Raw genomic sequence first — 16,409 nt, 5'->3', positions numbered from 1 at the left:
TTGATAATCAAAATACAACAAAAAGGAAGTAGGCACAAGAAGTCTAAAAACACATAAGAACTTGAAGAAAACTTGCAAAAATGGCAGTGGTCCTAACTGTTCCATCGCCTCCATCTTTCTGATGCTTTGAAATTGAAGTATCTGAATTCTAATACTGAATGACACTAACTGCAACACTCAGTGCAGGAGCATAAATCAGGCCCAGAGAAATGCTACTTGTGAAAAATCTTTATTTAAGTGCTTCTTCTGATAGTCTTTGTGCTCCTGAGTAGTATCAGCTGGACAGATACATTCCAGTACTGGGGGAAATAGTCTCTTGCCTTGACAAAGAGGCCACTACCTTTCTGTTTCACGCACTGGTATGCCAAAAGATCCTTCTCCTCTCTAGAGAGAGGCACATCTTTCAACTTTGTCAAAAAGCTTCAGAAGCAGTTCTCATCGACTTCACAGCCCTCTGATCTGATCTCAGAGCTGCTTCTCTCCATGTTATCAAATAAGACAAGAAAAGATATGAAAAAGCAGTTTGTGACTAAAATGCTCTCTTAAGTTGCTTAACTATTTGTTTTGTGTCAAGTCTGGAATTTTCTAGCTTTAGATATCTGGCATGAACATTCTCTTGATTTAAACTCCTTACTTGCAATCTCCTATTTCTTTATAAAATCAAACTGGGGAAAGAGAGATTGCATTGTGCAGCATCACACTGGCACATAGGTTTGGACACTCACTTTGCCACTTGCCATAACAGAGGAACTAACAGTGGTAATGGACTGTCTCTGCCCCACCCCACGGAGAGAAGAAGCAAACTGGGTAATACAGACATTTGCTAAAAGCAAATAAAAGATGAGAAAGAGAAGTCCTGAAATAGTTCAGCAAAATAACAGCCAGCACTTCTGTACTTTTCTGCTCATTACACACTTGAGCATTTCTGCTCTGTGCCGCTTATCACAAACACCTGCCTAGTGACTTCCTCAAGTTGACTCCTTGTTTCAAGCCCATTAGCCTTTCCTGCTTATTTCCAATCTCTACAATTCTGACATTTCATCAGTCTCCTTGACTAGGACATCTCCCATTTCTTGACCTCCATCCTTGTATTTCACATAAGGCTCTTATATCTCATCTCCAAACTATCTTCCCTTCTTCACCTAGACTTTGCCTCCTACCTTGGATACATATTTTCTGACTCTGAAGATTCCTTATCCAAACTCAGTCCTCCTTTTCCCTCGGGGTTCACTGTATAGCCAAGAAAAGAGCTGACACCCTCACACCCTGAACCCTCACCAGACCGGTTTCTTCCTGCCTGTTTTTCCCTGCGCTACTGGTTTTCAGTCCAGTTCCTCAACTTTTTTCTTCCCAGGCTTCAGGTGCCATCCTCCTTCTCCCTACCCTCAACTCCCCATAGCTTTGCTTTCCACAACCTACTGAAATTTCCTCTCCCTGACCCTGATAAATTCCAAGGCCAACTCTACATGTTCCTCTATTCCTTGTTCAAACCCACCACCTCTACAAGGCCAGGGTTCCTCTCCTGTGCTCAAATGAAGCAGCTTTAGGTCTCAGAATTAAGATGCTGATGAGGACACGGCATGGAAAAACTCCCTGATTTCAACTAGCGTGCCAGCAATCCAGCCTGCAGGAAGTTTCTGCAAACACAGCTGTTAAAATCTAAGCATTTGCCCAGCCCATACCAATTTTTCAGTGCCTCCCAAACTGGCTCATATGGATGATTTCTCCACGCAAAAGCACTGCTACATCTTAGAAGTTTCAAATCCTCACTCCAAAACAAGGTTATTTAAACCTCCAAACAAACAAGACAACTCACATTAAGAAGCTGAACAAAATACTCCCTCTCCCCTAGCACTGTTCCAAAAAAATACCACTGTATTTCAGCTGAAGTTTCCATATACAAGAAACTTAACAAGACTCACCAGCCTGGAAAGCTTTTGCCAAAATCGAGCATTTTTGGCTAAGCTCTAATCACTTGAAAACAGAGTCTTATAACAAATAGCAACCGTAATAAGATCCTTGGTGCCACAAGGATCATCAGTTTCAACCACAAACATAGTCAGTCCTTTATAAGATCATTTGCAATTCCCAGTTATTGACCAGAATCTCAATATAGCAACTACTGTGAAAACACAAAATGAAAAGGCAGTTTGCTGCCTTGAAAAACTTAAAATCTGTTAAGATAAAACACAACAACTACTGCGAGATGAAAACACGCACTGTCTCCATTCTGAGATCCACAGGATCTGCTAGACAACCACCTGCAATCTATTCATTGGACACAATCCACATAATAGAGTATCTTCCCCAACCTGTCCATTGATTTGATACCAAAGATGTTTCTTAAATCTGCTCTCTTTATTACTCTTCCACAATTCTACTTCTTTTTTAGTTCACTTATTCCTCTTTTTTCTTGCCATACAAAATCATACAATATCCTTGAATCCTTATTTCAAGTCCATTAGCCTTTCCTGCTTATTTCCAATCTCTACAATTCTAATATTTCATCAGTGTCCCTGTCTAGGACATCTCACATTTCTTGACCTCCATCCTCATATTTCACATATGGCTCTTATATCTCATCTTCCAACTATCTTCCCTATCTATCCAATTCCAAGTACTTTATCCCCTCTCACTCTGTGTATTATTTTGAATTACCTCCCTTGCCCTCACCGCCTTCTCTTTCCCAAACTCCAAAATCCTTTACAGAGCACATTTCTCCTTCCTCAACTTCTTCTATTAGCAGTTCCTTCTGCTCTTGGCATCAATGTGAAAAACGCTGGGAGACAGGAGAATTTTGTTTTGTTTTCTTGAATCAAATAACTGCTTCACATTAAATTCATTAACCAAACTATACAAAAGGGTGAGAAATCTCAGGGAACACTGAAAAGAAAAAGCTACTAAGTCCTAGCTACAGGGAAATAGGAGCCTGTGGGGATGCTTACGGGACTACTGCCCACAGGAAAGCTTGGAGGTGCTGATTCTAAAAGCCCTGATCAAGCGCAGCATGGCCTGAGGTCCCATTGTTTTTCTCCAGTTCCTCTGGGACAGAAAGAAAACCACTGAAACACAGAAATGCACGGCTGATCTCTGTCACTTAATGTCAAATTCAAAATGCTAAGGTACAAGTAGATTATTCTGCCCTCCATTTTTTAACTTCTGTTTGCAGAAACACAGATTCAGCACCATTTCCCTGCTGCTCTGACCTTTCTTTCCCAAACTTTGGCAGAACACACCTAATCCGATCCCTTCCTTACTTTGCTGCTGCTCATGGGAATCTGAATAGCTGCAATAAAATCCAAAAAGAGGGTCATTTTCTGCCGTGCAGAAGAATACAGATATCTCACTAACGTAACAACAGTAGTCTGTTTTCAACCAGAGTGAAACTCTGCAGTCACATAACTAGCTTCTGCTGCTTCAAGTCTGTAGAAACTACTCATATATGCTCATGAAAACACTGCATCCTTACTATCTGCCCCAATGTAAATGCCTTGATTCCTGCTCTGTGGCCTGTTTTTACACACCGCAAAAAACAAACCTGAGATTAAATACTAGTGTGAAATATTTATATACGTTTTCAAGCATTGTGTCGCATGTCAATTATTTCTTCAAAACACTGTCATAATTTTAGCCATACTATTTAGAGTTGAACTGGAACCAAACTTAAATACTGCAGTAAAGAGCTTAATACTTTTTGTCACTGTCTGTGTGCAAGATATTCCAGAAGGCAAAACCGCATATCCTCCAAAATATAATGGAAAGGATGACATGCAGAGAAGCCACAGACACATTGTTCTGTCACTGGTTACCTTTAAAATGGAGTATTGCACGTAAGCCAACATCATAATGCATGTACATGTCGTAGAAAAATGTGCTATCTAAAGCAGACTAACAAACACCTAGTGCCTCAGCAAAAAAACATGTGCATGCAGAAGTATGTCTAAATAACGAGACAAAAGATCCTGATCTGGTAGGTAAATATTTAGGCAACTTAAACAGTTATGTATCATTGTGCAAGACGACAGGAATCGCTCAAATTACTACAATCTTTAACCCAGACTGTGTTTAAATGTTTCTGTGGCCTGCTTAACATTCCAGGCATACTTCTGGCAAGGTAGCCCTGGCTGAGGTTCAAACTGTCCTTGTCCAACTTTCACTTACTATAAAAACATTGTTTAATATAGAAAAGCATACACAGAGACATATGTTTCTTGTTTCACAGACACCTAGAATACTGACACTTGTGTTCAAACTAACTCTGCGTGGAAATTTTTAGCCAAAAGCTTTCCAGCGAGGGTGTACGGACCGGGCAGTACCCACTACGGAGAGCTGAAAATCGGTATAAGCGCGGACTATGACACTTAAATATTGCTTATAACGCAATTCTATAGAAATATGTAAAGCTTTTCTGTATTTATTCATTCTAATGAGAATAAAAAGGCCTAAGCCCATCTTACCAGGCCCGAGAGACGCAAGAACGCGATCCCGAAACAAGGCAGCAGACAAGTAATTTATAGCAGACCGCGTATTTGTCAAATTAACTGCAGGAATTTACCGGTTTGCTTACCTCCACGCAGCGTTATCTTTTATGAGGAGGTAATCTACCAAATTACTTCAGCATGCCTCCAGCCTGCTGCTGCCAATTAGTTCAGCCGGGCTAATAAATCAGGATGGCCGAGCCAAGCCGGCTACAGCGGGGCGAGCAGAGAATGTGAGTGAGGGGGATAACCAGAGGCGGGATGTTCCTTGTCTGCCCATCTCCCCCGACATACAGAGAGGCAACGCGTGGTCTGAGTACCCACCATGGGCAAAAGAAGCGTAATTCTTCAGTTTTTTAAGAAAAAAAACACCCTAATTTAAGATGAACACCAGGGAGGGATACATCCGAGGCTGGGGCAGAGGCTGCCCCTCGGGTCTCCCACAGGCTTCAGCCGAGGAGAGTGGGTGCCACAGGGTCCCATCCGACCCCCGCTCGCCTCCTGCCCTCGGAGGGGAGCGCAGAGCCCCGCCGGCCCCGCCGCCCACACCCTCCCGGGCGGGGGAAGGGAAATGTCGCCAGCGGTTCCAGCCCCGGCCCCGGGGGAAGAGGGAAAGCGGGACTGGGAAGGGTGGGGAGGCACTGGCACAGGTTGCCCAGGGAAGCTGTGGATCCCTTCTCCTCCCTGGAAGTGTTCAAGACCAGGCTGGATGGGGCTTCGGGCACCCTGGTCTGGTGGGAGGTGTTCCTGCCCGTGGCAGGGGGGGATGGAACTGGATGATGTTTAATTTCCCTTCCAACCCAAACCATTTGATTCCAAGTTAACAACGTATTCTATTCTCAAACAGCATTAACTCAGCCCCTCGAAACTGGAAATACTCTGCCAGGGATATATACTGCGATTCCAATCACGTTCCACCCGCATTCGCCCTTTTTAAGTCACAGCTCCATGAACATTAATCGCTGCAGCGTGGTTATAAACGCAGGAAATCAGGGGACTTCTGACTTCTTGCAGGCCTTTCTCTCTCTTTCTTCGATTCCCCTCGCCCCGAACCACCAAGGCATGAGTTATCAAAGAAGGAGCGAGGCGGCAGGGATAAATGGGATCAATGCCCGACAGATCGGGCATTTTAGCTGCCTTTTCCAGGTTCTTTCGGCGGCGGCAGATCGGGTTCTTCTCCCCAGGGCTGCTGCCAGCGGGGAGGTGCGATAGGCGAGCAACGTGCGCGTTTAGGCGATGAAAGGAAAGCAGCGAAGGAAGCTCGGGAGAAGCAGACGAGAAAGGCGGCGGCCAGGACGAGCCGCGCTCCTTCCCCCCGTCCTTACCTATCCCGGGGGTCGATCCACGAGGTCTGCCGGGTGTTGTGGTCGATGTAAAAGACCCTGCCGTCGAAATCCCTGGCTTCCTCCCATCCGGCGGGCAGCGGGAGCTCCGAGCTCTCCCGTCCCCGCTGCCCGCCGCCCTGCGCCGCCGCCCCGGGCTGCTGCCGCCGCCGCCGCCCGCCGCTCAGCCACGGCATGGCCGCTGCGCTCCGCCGCCCCGCTCCCGCCGGCACCCGCTCCTCCTCCTCCTCCTCCTCCAGCGCTAAGAGGCGTCCCCGCAAGGAGCGGGACTCGGGCAGCTGCGCCGCGCCGGGCTCATCCCGCGCCGCGCCGGGACCGGCCCCGCCGCGCTGCCCGATGGCCCCGCCCTGCCCAGCGCCGAGCCGGGACCGGCAGCGCCCCGGCCTCCCGCCCGCACCGCGCCTGCCCCGCGCGGCCGCCCGCCCCCGGCACGCCCCGGCACCGCGTTCCCACGCCGACGGGGGACGGGACGGGGTTGGAGGAGACCCCCCCCCCTCCCGTTCCTTATCCCGCCCCGGCCCGGCGGGCAGAGAGGCGGCGGATGGCGAACCCGGACACGTCGGCTGCGGAGGGAATCATGGACTCCTACGGTCGTACAGTCATGGAATCATAGAATCGTGGAATGAGAACCTTAGAATCTTGGAACTGCTTGGTTGGGAAAGACCTTTGAGATCACCGTGTCAAACCATACCTGTCCACTGCTAAATCATAGAATCATAGATTGAAACATTGAATCATAGAATAGTTTGGGTTGGAAGGGACCTTAAAGGTCATCCAGTTCTAACCCCTCTGCCATGGGCAGGGACACATCCCACCAGACCAGGCTGCCCAAGGACTCATCCAACCTGCCTTTGAACACCTCCAGAGATGGGGCAGCCGCAACTTCCCTGGGCAACCTGTGCCACTGCCTCACCACTCTCATGGGGAAGAAATTCCTCCTTATGTCTAGCCTAAATCTGCCCCTCTCCAGTTTATACCCATTGCCCCTAGTCCTGTCACTACAAGCCTTTATAGTCCCTAAGCACTTCATCATGTCCCTAAGTACTACATCTGCCCATCTTTGAAACGCCTCCTGGTATAGTGACTCTACCGTCTCCTTGGGCAGCCTCTGCCAGTGCCATTTTGGTGAAGAATTTTCCCCTAATGTCCAATCTGAAACTCCCCTGGCGCAGCTTGAGACTGTTTCTGCTCATCTTATCACTTATCAATTGGGCAAAGAGACCAACACCCATGTCTCTGCCACCTCCTTTCATGTAGTTGTGGAGAGTAATAAGGTCTCCTCTCAGGCTCCTCTTCTTCAGGCTAAACAACCCGTTCCCTCAGCAGCTCCTCATGAGGCTTGTGCTCCAACCCCTTCACCAGCTTTGTTGCCCTTCTCTGAACATGCTCCAGGACCTCAATGTCTTCTTGCAGCAAGAAGTCTTTCTTGAGTGAGGTAGGGCAGCAACCCTCCAGCCCGGGCCCAGAGAAGGTGGTTGAGGCCACACCAGGGCTCATCTTGTCTCACCCCAGGGTCTGTGTGCTGACACAGCCTGTTGGGGACCCAGGGGGTGAAGGGAAAGGAGAGCCCTGCCCTGAGTCGTGCATTCCATGGTGCCCAACCCAAAAGCCTCAAGGGTGCTGAGCAGTCTCGATGCGGACAGGGAAGGGACAGAGGTCAGATGATCATAGAATCATAGAATGGTTTGGGTTGGAAGGCACCTTAAACATCATCCAGTTCCAAACTCCCCACCATGGGCAGAGACACCTCCCACCAGACCAGGGTGCTCAAGGCTCCATCCAACCCAGCCTTGAACACTTCCAGGGATGGGGCATCCACAACTTCCCTGGGCAACCTGTTCCAATGCCACACCGGCCTCATCATGAAGAATTTCTTCCTAATGTCTGATCTGAGTCTTCCCTCTTCCAATTTAAAGACATTGCCCTTCATCACTATACATCCTTATCAAAAGTCTCTCCCCAGCTTTCCTGTAAGCCCCCTTTCAGGGACTATAAGGGTGCTCCCTTGAGCCTTCTGTTCTCCAGGCTGAACAACCACAACTCTCTCAGCCTGTCCTCATAGCAGAGGTGCTCCAGCCCTCTAATCATCTTCATGGCCCTCCTCTGGACCCATTCCAACAGTTCCATATCCTTCTTATGTTGGAAATTCCAAAACGGGACAAGTACTCCAGGTGGGGCCTCACAGGAGCAGAGCAGAGGGGGAGGATCACCTCCCTTGACCTGGTGACCATGCTTCTATTGATACAGCCCAGAATACATTTTGCCCTCTGGGCTGCATGCACACATTCCTGGCTCATGTTGAGCTTCTTATCAACCAGAACCCCCAAGTCCTTCTCCACAGGGCTCCTCTCAGTGGAGGAGAGATGTTGGAGGCCACATGAGTTGCAGCAACTATGCTGTATCATTGCTTGGACAATGGGTGACGGAAAATTATACATCCAACTCACCTGACATCTCAACCTGTTCCCTTAACCTCATCCCACAGAGCAGAAAGCAGCCATGTCTGATTTGACCTGAGCCTGCTGGGGACCACAACACTTAATTCCAGCTAGCACCTAGAATCAAATTCCCCAAAACTTAAAACAGAGTTAAAGCTGGCCTATGGTATTCCATGTCTTTCCAGGACACCGACTTCAGCTAAACCTTTGAAAATCTGGAAATAAAGAGCTAAGATAATGCAGGCTCAGATTCTGAAAACTAGGAAAGGAGTTAACAATATATTCTCAAACAACCTTAACTCAGCCGCTTGAAATTGGCAATACCCTGCCAGGGATTATATTGCAATTCCAATTATGTTCCACTTGCATTCACCGTTTTAAGTTACAGCTCTATGAACATTAATTGCTGCAGTGTGGTTATAAATGCAGGAAATTAGAGGACCTTTGCTCATGACTTCTTAGGCCTTTCTCTGCCTCTCTTTCCTTTGCCCTGTCTTGAGCCACCAAACTATTAGTTACCAAAGAACAGAGCAGTGTATGAAAGAAGCAGTAGGAATAACAGGGCAGATCAGGCATTTTACCTGTGTTTTACAGGTTATTTTAGCAGTAGTAGTCTGGGGTCCTCTTCCCAGGGCTGTTGCCAGCAGGGAGGTGTGATAGGGGAGTAATATGTGTGTTTACCAATGAAAGGAAAGCAGTGTATGTAGCTCTGAGGGCAATGGTAAAGTAGATTTAAAATGCGGTAAAGGTGTAAAATTTAGCAAGTGGAAGCACTACAGCTTATGTTTGGATCAGCTCATCTCAACAGAGGTTTTGCTTTAGCAAGCACTAGATATTAGACTGGTCACATGTCACGGATATTTTTGAGGCGTATTTCAAAGAAGGCAGAGCTAAGGCATGGTAGAAACTCTCTATTTCTCAGTGGTTGTAGTTTAAGTTATTTAAATGATGTCTCCCAGATTTTCAGAGGTTTTATTTAGAAGAGGCAGGCATTCTCAGATGGCTGAGGTCTATGTTAACATTGTTTTATGACACTGGATTTCCTTGTTTAAAAAAGAAAAGAAAGGAAAAACCCTGTCCTCTGTGCATCACAGCACAACTCTCCCTTCATGGCTTTTAATATTCTTGCAGTAATTACCTTAGCACAATGTCTGCACAGCACAGCACCATGCCAAGACACTGCACTAGTTCATAATACCTGGAAGCAGTAGAGCCAGGTTGCTATAATAATCCACCAAGACTAATTAACTCTGCTGAGGATACGTGCAGCATCGCTCTCCATCACGGGCTGGTTCTTCCTCATCGGTCCCTAGAGTCCCAAGAGAGGGTCAAGCTTCAGTGAAGAGCCTGCAGACAGAGGCTGCAGAAACAGTGTGGGACTGACCAGGGAGGCAGCAAAAAGATTTCAAATGGCAGTGGGGAGTTCAACACAGCAATAGGCAAGAGGGGAAATGACGGGATTGAATGTGGAACATTTCATTCAGCTCACAGCCTTTCAACTCGATTCTCAACTTTGGCAAATTTCTCCTGGTTAGAGCCAGAAAATGAATTGGCTGGGCTGTGGTTTCTCAAGCAGAATTATGATGCACATGTTCCGTGTAAAATATGAGCTGTATGTCCAGTGCAGCCTGGATCTCATGGATTCATTATAAATGCAGTTGAGGATGCCTATTGCTGCTATTGAAGGACAGGCCAAAGATTTTCAGGTGCACCATTGCTGCTTCGGGAACTGATAGGTTACATCTCCCTAAATATTGAACAAACATGAAAAAATTCCTTAGGATCTGCCTTGGCAAAGTTTGCAGGCTGAACATGAGAACACATCCTAAACAAGTCAGATTTAAAATTGTCCTGGACTTCAGATTTAATTTTTAAACTCTCTGTGTTTAGAAAAAGTCATTAGCTTCAGTTAGGAGCTGAAAGTTCTTAAATGCTCATGAATAAAGGTGTTGAAAAACCTGATTCCAAGAGTCCAGCTGACCATGCATAGATCTGCCTACAGGAACCAGTAGGAAATGATAGGCTAGCAATTGCCTTACAAGAATAGAAACTCCCTCTGTCTGCAGCATGCTCATGCCAAGATGCCAGGCAGGAACCCTCAATTATTTTTCAGGCCAGAATGGTACCCTTCCTTGGATGTTACCTCATCCTTCTCCCTGTTTCTTGGAAGGAAATTAACAAAGCATTCAGGAGCCAAGGATTATTTTTGAGTAACATGAAAAGGCAAGAAGAGAAGAACCTGAAAGTCACTGTAGTTTTCATGCCAAAGCACTAATTTGCAATACATTCTGTGCCATACTTAGCGTACAATAAAACACTCCCAAGCCTGTCTTGCTGCTTCCTCCCTTTTCTTTTCCTTCCTTTTCCATGTCTGTTATACTTCATTAGGCTAAATTGAAAGAGAGGGATGGAGAAATTGGCATAGCATAGTGTGTCCCTCTTGAGCTGGAGAAAGAAACCTCTCCACCAAAACAAGACAATCTGCATAGTATGGAACAGGTTGTAACATGAAAGACATAGACTTAGAAGAAACTGAAGTGAAGGGTCATAAAGTTGATCAGAGTGCTGGAGCACCTCTCCTATGAAGACAGGCTGAGAGAGTTGGGCTTACTCAGCCTGGAGAAGAGACAGCTCCAGAGAAACCTTATAGCTGCTTTGAGTACCTAAAGGGGGCCTACAAGAAAGCTGGAGAGGGACTTTTTACAAGACCATGTAGTGATAAATACAAGAGTTAATGACTTTACATTGAAAGAGGGTAGATTTGGATTGGAGATAAGGAAGAAATTCTTCATGACGAGCGTGGTGAGGTACTAGCACAGTTGCCCAGGGAAGCTGTGGATACCCCATCCCTGGAAGTGTTCAAGGCCAGGTTCGACAAGGCTTTGAGCGACCTGATCTAGTGGGAAGTTTGGAACTGAGTGTTGTTTAAGGTCCCTTCCAACCCAAACCATTCTATGATTCTATGAAGCCTGCGACAGGAAATTAAATACATACAGTGCGTGTTTTAATCAATCTGCACAAATGCCAATATATTGTATTTCATATAAAGGTCTATCTATGTAAATTTACGTAAGTCCCACCTATGTAAATTTACATCAGTCTCTTGTCTCATTTGTCTTTTCCATTTATACATAAAACAGATCTCAGTTCTCATGTATTTCACACATCTTCATTCCACACGTGTTTTCCTTTCCTTCCATTTTTTTCCACCCACAAATATTGCTTACACATTCACTCATTCCTCACCTATTCCCATTAACTCAAAATTAAATGAGTAGCTTTTCTTTATGTACCCTCCCTTGCTATCTTCGGTGTTTATGATCACAGATTCTCAGTTATACATGCTCTTATACCCAGGTCTGTAATTGATATCACATTTTCTATAGAAACATTCTATAGAAAATGTGGGTAACATTTCCCACTGAAACTTCCACTTAGACAACAAGTTCCAATTCTCCTGTTGTCCACAGGAAAAGGCCTTAAATCTGCATAAAAATCCCAGCCTTATTTTGGCACTCCACTTCTTTGTCACAAGTGCTTGAAAATGGCAGCCAGTCAGAACTGTTACCTCATTGCATATAATAACTCTATCCCCATTTTCTACTTGTGAGCACTTATTTGCAATTTGTTTCCCATTTTCCATATCTTCCAGCTTATGTGGGACCTTTACACTGTCCTCACATGTAACTAAAAAAATGTCACTTCTCTGTGATCATAAATGTCTCCTGGAATGGCCAAGTGAAGGCTTCTTCGTCATGTTTGTCCTTCCAATGGCCAGTTATCCCACTCATCCTGTAAGCTGAGGCTCGCTACTTCTCCCATATCCAACAGAATAAAATACTCATAAGAGACTGTACTAGCTCTGCCCCTCCAGGTCTCTTCTGTTCAACACACACACATGGATGTAAAAGTATAAATATAAATGCAAATATAGACAAGATAGATATAAGTAGATAGATATAAATGCAAATATAGATAGAATAGATATAAGTAGATAGATATAAATGCAAATATAAGATAGATAAGATGAGATAGAGATAGAGATAGAGATAGAGATAGAGATAGAGATAGAGATAGAGATAGAGATAGATGTGCACACACATATGTGTATGTACACGTGTCTCCAAACCAAATAAATCTACATGCTGCATATGTCAACCTGTTATCTGGTTGAATTGCTTTACTGCTGAGAAACTAGTCTTGGATTGCTGTACGGAGCAGCCTCCAGCATGACGGAAACTGGGATGGCTGACCCACTTTTGCAGCCACAGGCTGGCATGGTGTCTGAAGTTCTTGCAGAGGCTCAGTAGGCAAAGAACAGATCTTTGGGATCTTGAGTTTAAATACATGAAGCAATGTAGGACATTTATCCTTCCATAAAAGTAGCAATTAAGACAACATGGAAGGGGAACCAGATGAGCACCAATGGCTGTGGATTACATAGGGATTCAGGGACAGCATAATAGGCAACCCGGAGAGACAAGGTATATAGCAGGAAGCATGATCAACACCCACTTCAACAGAATGTAGAGTAGCAAACCCTCAAGTCAGCAGCCAAGAGGAGAACTCTGGGAATAGGGGTTCTGTCAATGATCATTCCTTGGCTCAGCTACAGGTGTGAGGAGTGCCAAGATGGAGAGCAGAAATGTAAAATCCCTGAGGGCTTTCAGAGTGGGAGACAGAGGAGGGAACTGTGTCTGTGTACAGGTGAAGGAAGAAAATCTCTCTCTACATGCTGAGCAGGTCTGGTAAGATACTCTTCTTGAGGCAAAACATATCCACACAGAAAATAGACTGAAAATCCCAAATCAGCGGGAAAAAAAACAGAGAAATCTGAATCTAACATGAAGTGTAATTGAATTCATAAAGAAGGGTGTTTTTCATGAGGCGTCAACGTAGGGGAAGATTTCTTCATTCTGCAGCAACAAGTCCATCTGAGAAAAGGAGTCTTCCTACAAGCTTTTCTAGTCATTGATGTTTATCCCCCTGCTTCTTTTCCTCATAGTACTTGCAATTAAATGGGCTGTGGAAGGTCTTTGGGTCCACATCCAGCAAAGGAAATAATAACAAGCTATCTTTTGATGTTTCACTTCCTGATAGGGAAATGGCATAAAGAGTTGCATTGCCACAGGGCATAGCATACATAGATGACACGTGAGAATATTGCCTTACAGTATTTTTAGTTCAAGCGTTAAGGGTGTGGTTAGCCTTTGAATTAACGTGAATCAAGTGCTTAGTGCAATGAAACAAATACACAACTGTTTGTTCTCATATAATTATGCCCATTAAACATTGAAATATGTATATAACTTTCTTTTATAATGTACATTTGAAATTCCATTTCAGGCCAAAAATCTTCATTTATGACACTGATTTATGACACTGTATAGGTGGAATTATTGAACAGAAGATTTTAAAGGAACCAAATTATGTAGAAACAGTAAGATACAATGCTCCTCCAAGCTTCACAGCTTAGTAAGACTGCTACAACCAGGAAAGTTATGAAATATACAGAAGTTAGATATTAAATAACTGTAGCAATACATTTAAATATAGATCAGTTCCTCTGAGTGCACAGGCCTCCTTACATCCAGATTTCACATCCCTTTCTAATCCTCTGTTTCATGGCACCTACTCATTTGTCTCTAAAAGGCCTGGGGTAAAGGCAATGTGAATGTCTCATTATCATTCCAAATATAATGTTTCACTCTACTTATTTATCAGCTGTCAGTAGTATTTGCTTAGAACAGTGTAAATGCTCATACTCAGGAAGTCTCACTGACCATGTTCCCTTGGATAAATCCCATTATTCATGCTACACTCTACCTTGCCAACCATTTAAATACCCAGATTCAGCATTTTATCTGTCAAGAAAAGTAGGATGTTTATAATTATGCATTTTTTAAAGAAAAATTTCTCATGTAGACACCAGAAGTTTTTCATGGGCCTTCCTGTGGTACATTCTGTCCCAGTCAGCTTTCAAGTCTGAAGTTCATCATGAAGTGCTGCATAAATTGCACAACATTTGAAATTTCAGATTTCTTAAATTCTCTGTGGGGATCTCATGAGTCATCAAGCTAATTCAGTCAATATAAAACTCCTGCTGTAACATCCCTCCACAGGGCTTTGGAGGGTTGGGGGGGTGGTTTCTTGACAGTCACCTCTCTCTCATCTCTGTCTTTACTGTGAATGCTCACTCACTTATTCTATTTGCAAACTTAAGCCTATTCCACTTAAGTGCTTTCCCAGACAACTATAAATAGGCTCTTGGAAGTGGTAATTAAGTCAGGACCACATTCACTCACAGGAATTTAACAGCTTCTCCTGGCAGAATACAATTGTTTTTTCCTCCTCCATCCAGATCTTTGCAATTGGCCACAGAGGACCTGGAACGCTTTAATGGTTCAAACCATTTGCAGTATGATTGTATACTGGCACGTTATTATTCCTTTTGCCTCATTATTCATGCTGCTATTAATTTTTAGAAAAAAAAATAATGTTGAGGAACAGATTCCATCTGAGCTCAGACTTGTCATATGCCCAAAATAAACCAGGATAGTGGAAGAGAGGGTGAAACTAACCTAGAGTACCCAAAAGCTGGAGGACCATATGGTGGGTGCTGGGGAGAACATGTGGAGATATGAGCAGGGAAAACTGTGAACACTAGCATACAAAAATACAATTCAACAGACAGGTTATAATTTAAGGCTTATTGTACTGTGTTTATCCTGTATTATACTAATTTCAGTGACTGCAATCACAACTTTGTGTTACTTGTGTCATTTGCTGTAAGGCAACTTCTCTAAAAAAATAATTGTTGAAGTTAGCTTGATTTTTTTCAAATTTCATTTAACTAAATCTTGGAGATAAAAAGTTATCTTCCGGAGTTTTGTTTCATTTTATACTTAAACTAAAGGAGAGTTATTTGTCTTGTTAGATTTTACAGAGAAACCTCTCATGCCAGCCTGCTTTTATACGCCCAGTGACCACAGCCCACGGCATTTCAGCCCCAGTGGGACATAGGTTCTGCCTCCTGCCCTCAGAGCCAGCATGTGTGCTGTGCCACCTACAGCAAGGGTGTCCCCTCCCTGCTGCCGCTGCTGCTGACTGATAGGACAGGGTGCTAGGTAGAAGGCCTGAACGCTGGTAGGTGCCTTGTGTTGCTTTGAAAGATGGTCAGTTTATTCACTCTCCTACATAAAGCTTTTTAAAAAAAGAGAAATAAAGAACTTTCTAGATAAATTACCATATATAGGCTTTCTGCAGGATTCCCCAGCACGTTCAGTCAGTGACTCCCAATTAGTTCAACAACACTGTAGTGCTTGTTCTCAAATTGACATCACCAGAGAGATATTTATTCCAACACAAGATGTTTGCTGTGCCGAATACGTCCAGTTTTGTTTTACAAAAGCACGTTATTACAGTTCATTTTTCATTTTCATCCAGAGATGTATTGTCTGTAGTACTGCATACTCTTAGGGAAAGAAACAACACAAAACAAACCCCCACCCCCGCAACCTCCTTTTTTATCTCAATCTAAAGAAACATGCCAGTTCACATGTGTTCCAGTAAGCATACATTCCAATTCAGCAATACAAGAATAACACTGGCAATGTATGTTGTGATTCATATACTGGAAATATTCTATAAAACCTCTGTAACATGAGAATGATTCTGTCAAGGCAAAACAAAGTCCATCCGGCCCAGCAATGTGTTTCTAATGGTGGCCACTATCAGCTGCTCAGAGAATTGTAAGAACAGATCAGACATATAGTGACATTTTTCAAGCACTATCTTCCCATCTCCAGCGAATTCCAGCTCAAGGTATTCTGGTCAAGAGCTGCTATCCTTGTATTCAACAGATGCCAAAGGATTTTCTTTATTGAATTCATCCAACTGTTTTAGCATCCTCAACATACGTGGCAAAGTTCTTTATCTATACACCTTGAGAAGTATTACCTTCTGTTTTGAACCTTTTATTAGCTATTACCAGTTGATGCCTCCTGTCTGTTGTACTAAAGGAAACTGTGATTATTCTCTGTCTTTTCCACACATATGAATCATATTCCCCCTCCATCCTTGGCGTGATGTGATTTTTGTGATCTTCCCAGCCTCATGGAGGAAGAAGTCTCTTCATTTCACTCAGTTTG

The 16,409-nt window shown here is 44.2% G+C and overlaps 1 protein-coding gene across 7 annotated transcripts in view; it reads right to left on the bottom strand.

Moving 5' to 3' along the window:
• The window catches only part of WWC3 (WWC family member 3), a 106,391-nt gene extending 100,187 nt beyond the window's left edge, over positions 1-6,204 (bottom strand). For 5 of the 7 annotated variants that reach the window (XM_054082120.1, XM_054082206.1, XM_054082448.1 and 2 more), the window contains exon 1: positions 5,804-6,204. In XM_054082120.1, the coding sequence (XP_053938095.1) occupies positions 5,804-5,997 (194 nt within the window). In that variant the 5' untranslated portion in view covers positions 5,998-6,204. The remainder of the gene's footprint in view (positions 1-5,803) is intronic. The other 2 variants (XM_009555947.2, XM_009555946.2) reach the window with 2 other exon arrangements.
• Positions 6,205-16,409: the final 10,205 nt, after the last annotated feature.

This window comes from Cuculus canorus, chromosome 1 (genome assembly GCF_017976375.1).
Source record: "Cuculus canorus isolate bCucCan1 chromosome 1, bCucCan1.pri, whole genome shotgun sequence".
Taxonomy (NCBI): domain Eukaryota; kingdom Metazoa; phylum Chordata; class Aves; order Cuculiformes; family Cuculidae; genus Cuculus; species Cuculus canorus.
This window is presented reverse-complemented; position numbering and strand designations above follow the sequence as displayed.